General features: G+C 39.3%; 1 protein-coding gene across 1 annotated transcript in view; it reads right to left on the bottom strand.

The window, feature by feature from the left end:
* RBKS (ribokinase) overlaps window positions 1–12,519 on the bottom strand; it is a 95,011-nt gene that overhangs the window by 26,472 nt on the left and 56,020 nt on the right. The window contains exon 7 of the mRNA XM_027555773.1: window positions 8,586–8,774. Within this exon, the coding sequence (XP_027411574.1) occupies window positions 8,586–8,774 (189 nt within the window). The remainder of the gene's footprint in view (window positions 1–8,585; window positions 8,775–12,519) is intronic.

The following is a 12,519-nucleotide window of genomic DNA, read 5'->3' as shown; positions in this document are numbered from 1 at the left end:
CCCTTTTACAGCTCCTCCAGGTCATCCATTAGCCAAAGACCAAGAGATGTGGTAAAGCCAAAGTCTGGATCATTCATTCTGATATCAGTTGTGAGAATGAGGGTTAAAGAGTTAAGCTGAGATATATAAGCAGACTCATTCAGAAAGAAAACCTGAACATGAGTGAAGTTTCTCTGAAGATCTGCTGTGCATTTGAATGACAAACAGGCACAGTGCAGCTCTGACATTTATTCTGATATTTCCAAAGGAAACTGTATAAAATAACATGTTTTTGACGGAAATTGTTTCTTTAGAAAGATTAAGGAAAAAACTGTCAAAAGTGTGTAGTGAAATATCCAGATTTATGGAGGCTCAAGTACAATGGATCTGAAGGACATGCAAATCTACATGTCCATATATAATCAGGACTATCCATTCAGAGGTCATCCTAAATCAAGGGCTACTCAACCTACACATAGAGACTTGGGAATGCATGAGAGGTTCCTTATGAGACTGGGAGTGAACTGTGGTCCCTTTGTGAGAACAGTGCCCAGTTTGCCTCTTGAGAAATATTACCTATCTTACTTGCTAGATGTGGCTCCAAATAGGTTTTTTGCTATGTCTGAAAGTCATATTTATTCCAAATTTCAAAGTAATACATTAAAAATACAGGTTTATGGAAAAATTGCAAACAAGTAAGAATGTGGAGTAGAACATAGAAGTCCTCCTTTATAACACTTTCCTATCCTTCAGTTTATTCCCTTTCCCATGAGTAATGGAAAACAGTTTGGTGTTTTATCTTTTTCATTTTTATATTTCTTTTAAATTATACTTATGGATAGCTAGAGTTATTTTTAAATCAACGGCACCATACTATATCATTTGACCTTCTTCTTCTGATGATTATGTAAACCTGTCTAGTCAGTTTTTTGGTTATAGCAAACAAAGCTAAAATAAACATTCTAGGACAAATATTTATATATGTGATCAATCCTGTAGGACAGATTCTTAGAAGGAAATATACTGGTTTAAAGGCAAAACATGTTTTAAAAATTGCTATTGTCAAATTGCCTTCCAAAAACATTCTGTGAATTTATACTCCCACCAGAATTACATGAGAGCATGTGCTTTCCAATTTATTTGGACTTTGATATTAGCAATTTTTTATTTTTTGTGACCTAATGGGCAGTGAAGGGAATCTCACTGTTATTTTGATTTGCATATTCCTGATTTCTTGTGGGGTTGAACAGTGTCTAATTTCTTTTTCTTTTGTATTTCTTCTTCAGTGAATTGTCTATTTACATTATTCTAAAGAAATGTTTGATTTTTTTGAGTTGTAGAGCCTTTGCATAATAACACATTCACATTTGCTGTTAACAGATATTCAAAATTATGCATAGAAAAATCTGGATGGATTTATACTAAAATGTTACAGTGGTTACATCTAAGTGGTAGGATCATGAATATCAGACTTTCTTTTTTATACCTCTCTATGTTGTTTGTTCTTTTCTCATCTTGAACACTAAGCATGTATTAATTTCAGAAAGTGGAAAAAAGTGTGATTGGGGGGTAAAGGTGATGAAGGCTCTCAAGGCAATTCTAAAAGAGCATTTCCCAAGGTACTCTGAGTATTGGCAGTATCAATATAGATGTAATTCACCTAAGGTCAAAATTTGAAAGAAATAACAGTCATTTCTTAAATAATAAATTGATAGTTAAAGTTAGCCTTATTATTTTATAGTAACCTCTTTAGCACCCAAGATCCTGTCATTCAGGATGTCATTCATTCATTACCTACTGTATTTTATGGCCCAACCCTTTCCAAAGTATTGGCAATCAACAGTGAGGGGCACGCAAACATTTTGGCTCTAACAGAAGTTTCTGGACAGAAATGTGCAAAGTTTCTATTGAAGGTCAAAATGGCTACTAAGCTTCAAAGACCCCTTAGAAACTCTACCAATTATTAACAAGTGCAAAGAATGTACATGTTGATCAGAAAGAAGGAGGTGGGAGAACGAAAGGGTTGCTAGCGAAACACAGTTCAAGGAGCATCACAAAAACTGCCACTGGTGGGGCCACATGAGACTGGTGAGTCCCCAGTCCTCTCAGCAAGACTGTGGCTCAGGAGGAAACAGAACCTAAATCTGCTGGAGTTGAGAAACACCTCCTGAGAGCACCTAAATTCAGTGGTCCTAATTATATCTGACAAATGGCCAGGTGGCTGGGGATGGGAAGCAGATGGAAACTGGGGACAAGGTCACACCAAGATGGAAATAATGATCTTTCCGTTGTTGGATTTTCAAAGACTGAACTACCATTCTGGATGACATCTCAGAAGTGGGTCAATGGGAACCTATGCTTGAGAGCTGAATAAGCCTGTGCTTGGATGGCTGAAGGCCAGACCCCAGGATGAGGGCAATATACCAAGGAGGTTACCTTAGAAAGCTGTGGGTAGCCCACCGGCCCCAGCAATCTCCCCACCCTCATGAACTGGCTTCCAGATCAATTTTAACAGAAACAATTCCACTTCCTACTGGTACAGTCTCCAGTTTGGAGCTGATTCTCCAGCCCTGTATTGTCCCTTGGGGATATCCTAGCTGGGCTGATGCTGTCTAATGCCTCATCAACAACTGTGAATACCACAGGACTCAAATGGATAGAAAGAAAGAGGAATAAAAAATAGGGAAGATGAATCCCTCATCTCACTGGCTTCTGATTTTTCTCAGCTTACTTATATACCCTGAATTATGATGATTTATTATAAAGCGAGTGATTATTGAAAAGACAGATTTAGCCTATGGGCTGAATTCTTAAAATTAAGAGTGTCAATGTAGCTTCTAGGACTCAACCATTTACACATGGAAACTTGTAAATCAGGAATTTTACAGAGTCGACAGAACAAGGATAATTAATGTTACAGTATGTTATTTCACACGGTCACAATAATCCTACAGTATCACCATGCTTATATGTGTGTAACTCTGACAGTGGAGTGAGTGTTCAGTGCAGTCATGAACACAAGAAAGCAAGCTCCTGACCTTCAGGTTGGAAGGACCTGAGCGAGGACATGAGTGCCAGAGATGGGAAAAGAGACACATCTGTCACGTCTTCCAAACTGAGCTGAGGACATCTGCAGCTATTGCCACCCTCTCACTCTAGTACAACGGGAAAAACGGATTAAAAATAGAAGCGATACATCCAACTATTAACATTGAGGCAAAACCGAACATAGCCTGCAGAGGCCTGGTGTAGAGGGGGCGATGGCTCCTTCTAGGGCTGGCTGGCTCCAGTGGACAACGTGCCTACTAACTAGAGAGGTTTCCACCATCCATGCCATTCCTGATGTACTGAGTTCCCCCCAAGATTTCCTGAGATATGACTGGAAAATAAAAAAGTTGGCTATATTTAGGTTGCACAGCAGGAGTTTTTGCTAAGGTGTAATGGATGAGGAGGAGGAGAAAAGGGAGGAGGTTACAAACTGCCTGAGAGCCAGTAATACCCTCCTGACATGAAAGTGAAGGAGCCCATTTGTTCAGAAGAAAATGCCTCCCTGGGAGTTCCTCACCTCACCAGGTGAATTAGCTCATCTTTACCAGGCTTATGAAGAAGCTGAACAGTTGTGTGCAGAACAAGCAAGAGGTTTAATAATGAAAGTGCTGGATGAGAGGAGAAAGACAGCACACAAAAGCCTGAGGGAGATTCTACGCCCAGAAAATAACTACCCTTGTTTCCTGTGGCACCTCCGTTGCTCGGGGTTGAGGAGGGGGATGTTGAGTGCCCATTCAGTAGATTTAGTAGAGCAATTAAGTGAAAGATTCTTTATCACAAGAGTATCCATTAGTGAAGTAGCTTTTTGTTATTTTTGTCTGTTCTTTGTTTTCTCAATTGAGAGATAAATACACACACCATGAAATTCACCCTTAAAAAGTGCACAATTCAGTGATTTTGAGTATATCCGCAGGGTTGTGCAACCATCAGCACTATCTAATTCTAGGACATTTTTTATCACCCCCAAGAGGAACCCCTATGCCCATTAGCAGTCACTCCCCTTTCTCCCCCATCTAGTAACTGTCAATTCACTTTCTGTTTCAACAGATTTACCTACTCTGGATATCTCATATAAATTGAAGTGAATTTATATGAAGGCTACAATATGTAGCCTTTTATGCCTACCTTCTTTCACTTAGTATAATGTTTCAGATGTTTATCCATGCCATAGCATGTATCAGGATTCCTTTCTTTGGCTGAATAATATTCTATCATATATGTCCACCACAATTTGTTTATCCATTTATATCAGTTGATGAAATTTGGTTTGTTTCCAATTTTGGTCTTTTATGAATAATGCTGTGTGAACACTTGTAGATAAGGTTCTGTGTAATATAAATTTTTATCTCTTTTGGCTATATACCTGGAAGGAGAATTGCTGAGCCTGTTGTAATTCTAAATTTAACTTTTTGAAGCACTTCCATAGCGTTTTCCAAAGTGGCTACATCATCTTGCATTCCTGCAGGCAATGTTTGAGGCTTCTGATTTCTCACATCTTAGGCCAGAGTTGCTATTATCTGTTTTTGATTATGGCCATCCTAGTGAGTGTGAAATGGTACCTCATTGTGTTTTGCCATTAAAAAAAAAAATCCAAGCCATCCATATACATAGTGGATGTACGGTAAAAGACAAAGCTTAAAGTGTAAATGCCCCATTCCTCTCCACTCTCATGTCTATGAAGGAAATACTTTAAATTCTTTTATTGCTTTCCTCTGTTTTTATCTTCTATTTCTTGGAGTGTTTATACTGTGTGGTTTTTTTTAAAAAATCTGTTTTAGATATTATCTGTTGAATTCTAGCTAAGGAAGATAAGCATTTAGTTCTCTTATCTTCCCTGATATGCACGCAAATACACACTCACTTTATCTTTCCATTTTCACGATATGATCATAATCTCCATGTTTGGTTAATTAATTATTGTTTCATCCTCAAATTCTGCAAGAGAGCTAAAAATCTCTGGGCATATTCAAACACACTGGATAGTTCGATATTCCACTATTTCTTTCTTTTTCCTTGTTTCTTTTTTGTTTCTGGAAGACATTCCTTCCAGAATGGAAGAGCCCTCCAAGCTCCTGCTCTAATCTGGACTGACTGAGGATGGGGTTTCTGCATAGCTACTGTCCTGGAACATTTCTTCATTGTCACTGACTTCTCTCTCTCTCTCTTTTTAATTAGTTTATTTTTTAATTGAAGGATAATTGCTTTACGGAATTTTGTTGTTTTCTGTCAAACCTCAACATGAATCAGCCATAGGTATATCCTCTCCCTTTTGAACCTCCTTCCACCTCCCTCACCAAACCCACTCCTCTAGATTGATACAGAGCCTCTGTTTGAGTTTTCTGAGGCATACAGCAAATTCCTGTTGGCTCTCTATTTTACATATGGTAATCTAAGTTTCCATGTTACTCTCTCCATACATCTCACCCTCTCCTCCCCTCTCCTCATGTCCATAAGTCTGTTCTCTATGTCTGTTTCTCTATTGCTGCCCTGCAAATAAATTCTTCAGTACCAAGTTGCATCACCTGTTTCTTGGACCCTATATCTTCCTCGGTCTTAGTTTTATCCCAGTTTACACCAGCATATCTTTCAGTATCTTTATTCCTCTGTCCCTCCATTACTATCTTCCTTTGTGCTTAATAGATATTTTCTAGTGTACCATTTAACTATCTTGATTTTTTCTTTTTTTTGTTCTTAGTAATTGTAGTTAGTTGGTGATTCCAATTAACAACTTAACCTAGTTTAGATTAATATTAACTTAATTTCAGGAGCATACAAAGCTATTTATGGATGCTTTCATGTTACCACGATAGTGCTGAGTGGTTGTAACAAAGCATGTATGCATATGGCATATAAAGCCTAAAACTCTACCATCTGGCCCTTCACAGAAAAAACTTGTCAATCCTGATCCAGCACCCTGATCTTCCTGATCCCATCTTCTCTCTCTTGCCTCCAAGTATTAAGTAATCTGTTCTCTCTAAACTGTCATTGCCTCTCACCTTTCCTGAACCTTAAGAATTAACTGCAGGAGCTCAGAAACCAAACGAAAGGGCACAAGACGATATCAGTGAAGTGTGAAAGCCTCCTTGGTGCACACGGCTGCACGTAAGATGCTCAAAGTTATTATCCACCCTGATCCGTGAAAGCCAATCCTTCAACATGAAATTACTGAGCATTATTACTATTGATTCCAATTTGAACATTTCCAAGGCTAGTTTCTCCAATCAGTCCTATACCCAAGCAGTGCATTTCCACATGAATGTTCTGTGGTGGGCGCAGGTGGCTTTCCCTGATCAGTATCCACTTCCCATCCTCTGAAAAGAGCTCTTTGATTTTTATTTGACATCGGGGATGGGATCATGATGTGAGACAGTGCGGGAAGGGGGCTGCCAGGGGCTACCACCCAGAGGGTGCCGGTCTGAGCTCAAAGCCCACCACAAGGCAAGCAGAGTTGACAGGGCAAGGGTGAACAAGTGAGTCCTGAGGACACGGTTTAGTCTCTGCGTTCTGCCGTACCTTTGAATGTTCTACTTATGTGCACCAGATACAACCCTTGTTTGGAATTAAGTCATTTAGGTTGTATTTCTGGTTGGTAACTATGAGCAAAAGGAGTTGTGACTGACACAGATGCTGAAAGCGGAGGCTGAGCCACTTCTCGGCAGCCACAGAGGTTCGACAGCTTCACAAGGACCCTTCATTTTATTTTCAGCAAAAGAGAACAAACTCTTCTGCTCTAGTTCAGGACCTAGAATCAGTTCAGTTCAGTCGCTCAGTCGTGTCCGACTCTTTGCGACCCCATGAATCGCAGCACGCCAGGCCTTCCTGTCCATCACCAACTTCCGGAGTTCACCCAGACTCACGTCCATCAAGTCAGTGATGCCATCCAGCCATCTCATCCTCTGTTGTCCCCTTCTCCTCCTGCCCCCAATTCCTCCCAGCATCAGAGTCTTTTCCAATGAGTCAACTCTTGGCATGAGGTGGCCAAAGTACTGGAGTTTCGGCTTTAGCATCATTCCTTCCAAAGAAATCCCAGGGCTGATCTCCTTCAGAATGGACTGGTTGGATCTCCTCGCAGTCCAAGGGACTCTCAAGAGTCTTTTCCAACACCACACTTCAAAAGCATCAATTCTTCGGCCCTCAGCCTTCTTCACAGTCCAACTCTCACATCCATACATGACCACAGGAAAAACCATAGCCTTGAATAGTTTTAGTCTAATGGAGGACTTCCCTGTTGGCTCAGATGGTAAAGTGTCTGTCTATAACGCGGGAGACCTGGGTTCGATCCCGGGGTTGGGAAAATCCCCTGGAGAAGGAAATGGCAACCCACTCCAGTATTCTTGCCTGGAAAATTCCATAGAAGGAGGAGCCTGATAGGCTACAGTCCATGGGATCTCTAAGAGTCAGACACGACTGAGCAACTTCATTTACTCAATGGAGGACTGAGTTCAGAACTAATAAGGAGTCTCTCAAATGCAAGTTACTGTCTTTCTCAACAAAGCAGAAAAATGAGTGGTTTCAGAAATAAGTAAATATGATGAGAATAACACTGCCAAGTATAGTTTATCAGATTCCTGATAAAGCACATTTTAAAAAGCATTCAGGATGTAATTTTATGTAATAGAAGTACTCCTTGCACTTATGTATTTCAATGCATATTTGTATCTAAAACTTTATCAAATGCCCATAAGCTTCTTTTTTGATAAATGACCCACATTTTAAAGTCTTTCCTAAGCAACGAAATAAACAAACATACTGTATAAATATAATAAAACATACAATATATAATATAATAAATTAAATATATTATCTAGTATATATATATATATAATACAATAGTAACTAGTGCTCCTTGCTATTTCATTCTAGGCAAGAGGCTTGTAAGATCCGGCAGTGTGCTTATTGTTTAAAAATCTGGCCCCATGAGGGCAGAGACTCTGTCTTGTACATCACTATATGCTGCTAAGTCACTTTAGTCGTGTCCAACTCTGTGCGATCCCATAAACAGCAGCCCACCAGGCTCCCCCATCCCTGGGATTCTCCAGGCAAGAACACTGGAGTGGGTTGCCATTTCCTTCTCCAATGATGAAAGTGAAAAGTGAAAGCAAAGCCGCTCAGTCGTGTCCAACTCTCAGTGACCCCAGGGACTGCAGCACCAGGCTCCTCCGTCCATGGGATTTTCCAGGCAAGAGTACTGGAGTGGGGTGCCACTGCCTTCTCCACATCACTATATATATGCATGTAATACATGACTGGCATATAGCAGGTATTCAATCAAGGCTTATTCAATGAATGAATGAATAAAGGTAATATGGGTATAATTTTACTGATATTCCAGTTTTATGGAGGAAACTGATTCAGAGAGGCTAAGGGACTTGTATAAAGTCCCACAGTGGGCTAGAGAGGGTTAAGATACAGTTCTCCAACCTGATTGATTGTTCTTCTCTTCCAACATATTACCTCTTAGGGCCTCTACCGCATGATCCAAAAATTCAGGTGCAGTATCTCAGTTACTAAATGATGATTTTCAAAGGCCAAAAGGATTCTGAAATTGAAAAACCTACCGTAGTATCCACAGCCTTGACCTTCTCTGTGGGAATGTGCTTTGGGACAGGTTCTGTCTGTGACAGCATCACACATCCTTCAGCACCTAAGGTGATGATTACGACCTGGCAGCCCCTTTCCAGGAGCACCAACGCAGCCCTCCCAGCATCTGTGGGGCTGCAGACCTCAAGGCCGGTCAGAATCTCAGCCTGAAATACACAAAAGAGAAATGAAACAGTGTTGAGAATAAGTGACTGGGTCCACTTCTAGATTAGATCTGTTTTTCTAGGAGATATCTCCCTTCTTTTTCATAACAACCAAGGTCACGGCAAACACTGGTGGATACTGGCTCAGGAAATAAATAATAACAGTGACAACAAAAAAACTATGAAACATGTTCCTGGAACAACTGGGAAAATTTAAATGTGGCCTGAATATTAGATGATAGTATAGAATTACTGATAATTTTCCTAGGTGTGATAATAGTATTGTGGTTCCTCTTAGGAGATGCAAGCTGAAGTGTTCAGGGTTGAGGGATCATGTCTGCAGTTTACTCTCAAATAATTCAACCAAAACAAAAATAAATACACACAGGGGAGAGGGGAAGCCAGTGGAGCAAAATGGTAACAACTGATTAGGTGGAGAGGATATGAGTATTCATTGCCCATTTAGCTTTTCCTTATTTATGATGATTTTCATAATAAAGAGTTAGAAAGAAGGGAAGGGGGAGGGAGGAAAAGAAGGAAGCAAGGGGCCACTGCCAATTATTTTTGATGTAAATCATATCCATAACTTTCACACCTAAATCCTTTTAGTCCTCTCTTGGGCCATAATGCCTTTTTCATATTACTAGTTTGCAAACCATTCATTTCTTCTGTTTGTTTTGCTTGAGAAGATGGAAGCAGAGTAGGAGAGGCTCTGATATATAGCAGAAAAAGTAATGCACTGACATTCAGAGACCTCCACTGCTCACTCACTCTGGAAACTTCTCCAAGTCACATAAAATCTGTAAAATGTGGGGCTTGGACAGAATCAGTAGTTTCTCCCAGAATATAAACAAGTCTCTAGCTGAAGTAGGGGTGAAGGGCTGCAGTCCTGCTTCCTTGCCCGGCCAGCATCTCCGGGGAACCTTTACGGTTTTGAGATAAGCAGCTGAAAGTACACTGGACTAGATGAATCATGTGATGCTTTTTGACTTAAAAAGTTTATAGCCAGATTCTGTCTTTTCTGTGTTACAGTTTAATCATATGCCATATTTACTTAAGAGTGGGTCTGTCCCTTCCTGTGCTTACTCCAAATGTGCCCAGATTAACCCTTCTTGCTGCCTATAAATCATCTCAGTGTCTGCTCATTCTTGGTGTCAGTTTTCCCAAGAGCACGGGTTTTACTAACCTCACCATGTACCCCCCAGCTTGATCTTTTCCATAGACCCTTTCAGCATGAGTGGTTATACTATGAGGCCACTTTCCTTTTTCTTTTTATAAAAAAGAAGGTTTGCATTATTCTTCATTACTGGGATCACTTATGTACATTGAGCTGGATGGTTCATTTTCAGAAACATTGATTTCTTGTGGTTTTTAAAAAACCTTTTAAACAGCTATTCTTTAATGAAAAAATCTTGAACATGAAAAATAATGCATAAACACTCATGTACATACCACCCACCTTTAATAAATTTTACTTAATTTTATTAAATTGTACTTAATTTGCTTCTAATATTTTTCTTTAAAAAAGTTAAATGATATCTTCCACATATATTATTTAGCAATGTAGGTTTCCTCTTAACATTTAAAAATTTGTGTTGATATATATAGCTTAAAAAAAAAAAACTGCTCTGTATTCCATACTGCAAATATGCTACAGTTTAAACAAAATCTGTTCTCTTTTTCATGGACACTTTCATTTTTTTCCATTTTCCCCCTTTATAAGCAATGACATATCGGATATTCTTGATATTTATATGTAATCTTTTTTCCTCTAGCTGTTTAAAAATATTTTTATCTTTATTAAACCCCTTGATTTTATACAGTTCCAGTAAAATGTACATTAGTAGAAAGTTATATTTATTTACTTTATATGGTGCTTTTAATACACTTTTGATGTTTTGAGGGCTCATATCTTTTCTCAATTCTACAAAACACCCTGCAGTTTTTCCTCTAACAGAGTTTCTCTTCAGTTCCATTTTCGTCTTCCTTCAGTGCAGTTTGACACATGTTGAAGCCTCTCAATCTGTCCTTCATTTCTCTAATTTCCTCTTTAATAGTTAACTATTTTTCTTTCTGTACTATTTTCCAGGAGAATTGAGTTTTCTTCCTCCAGGTGAACTGATCAAGATTCTCTTTCAGTTTGCAAATTCTTCATCCCACTTTAATGTTTATCTTTCTATGAGTGCTTTAAAATTTTTTTCAATGATTATTTTTTCATTTTCAAGACTTCTGATTGGTTGGTTTTCATATTCACATACCATCACTTCAATTCTGTTTTTCTTTCACAATTTCTTCTTTTTAAAAAAATTTTATTTTACATGTTTCAATGCCATTCAAAAAAAAAGAGAAAAAAAAAAAGAAAAAAAATTTAATTGGAGGATAATTGCTTTACAGTGTTGTGCTGGTTTCTGCCAACAACAGTGTGAATCAGCCGCAAGTATACATTATGTTCCCTCCCTCTTGAACTGGCCTTCCATCCCACCCCATCTCACCTTTCTAGGCTGTCATACAGCGCCAGGTTGAGCTCCCTGTGTTCTCCTTTTTTAATGAATGAGAATCTTGATCATACTTAAAGTCTTTTTTGCACTGTTTTATTATTTGGATTTCATCTGGGGCAAATTCCTCTTCAGATTGTTGATTCTGCTGGATCTGTCGCAGCAGTACCTTTCTCCGTCTGTAGGCTCACTGCTCGCTGTGAGGTGGAGAGTCTGCAGATTTCACTCCCACTGGGTTTATCCCTGCCTTTCTAGTGGTTTAATGGCTACATCCACTAGGTCCCAGAGTGAGATGTTACATTGACAACAGGGAGTTCTTCTTCTGGGATACTTGGTGATACTGTACTGCCCGTCCAATCTCTACGTCATCAGTTGGCTTGGTTTTCTTTCTGATCTGAGGCAGTCTCTCTGTTCTCCTATTTCCACATGTTGGGAGCCTTCTACGTGTTCTTGGCATAGCAGCTTCCACCACTCTTTTTCCTTAGCAGGGAAGCCTTAGCCCAGCACTTCTGGTTTCCAGCCATGGGCACTGCTCCATGCTCCCATGAGTGGCACCCTTTCAGTGCCCATTACCCATCCAGCCACCAATGCCAGCTTCTGGGGCTGGAGTACAGCATACCCAGGGCTAAATGCTCTGTGATTCTGTTCCATTTCTGATTTGTAGAATTATTTATCTTGTTTTTGAGCTTGTAAGTATGTTTTCGTTGTCTCTCTTTATATTTATGAATCAGTGGTTTGTGTGTGGTGCACAAGGTGTATCTTAGGGCATGAATTTACATTGTTATCATGATTAGAAGTCATCCATGATAATGTTAAGTTAAAAAAATTTTTTTTATTCCATTAAGTTTTTGAGGTCAATTTCCTTAAAGACCAGAGTTCAATTCATTTGTTCATTCATTCCATAAAGATTTACTAGGTACCAACTATGTTCCAAATATAATATAAAAGGTGAAAATTTCCAAAGATAACTATCAATATATTATCACATTGTATATGCTCTTTTCACACTGTGACAATGAAAATCTTCTGTTGAGAGGGTACCAGGGTGTACTTTCCTATGTCAATCATTAGAATGGGCTAGAAGATACACTGTGTGACTTACAAAAGTCACATAAAAGCTACCATGTCTTCTGCTGGGCTCTTCCGCTCTCTCCTTCACCCTTCCTTAGGAGACTGGATCTAGTGGGAACCTAACTTCCATATTGTGAGGAAGCCCAGGCCACAAGGAGAAGCCATGTGTAAATGTTCTGGCC

The sequence above is a fragment of the Bos indicus x Bos taurus genome, chromosome 11, assembly GCF_003369695.1.
Source record: "Bos indicus x Bos taurus breed Angus x Brahman F1 hybrid chromosome 11, Bos_hybrid_MaternalHap_v2.0, whole genome shotgun sequence".
Lineage (NCBI taxonomy): Eukaryota > Metazoa > Chordata > Mammalia > Artiodactyla > Bovidae > Bos > Bos indicus x Bos taurus.
The sequence above is the reverse complement of the archived record's forward strand: the minus strand, read 5'-3'. Positions and strand labels throughout refer to the sequence as shown.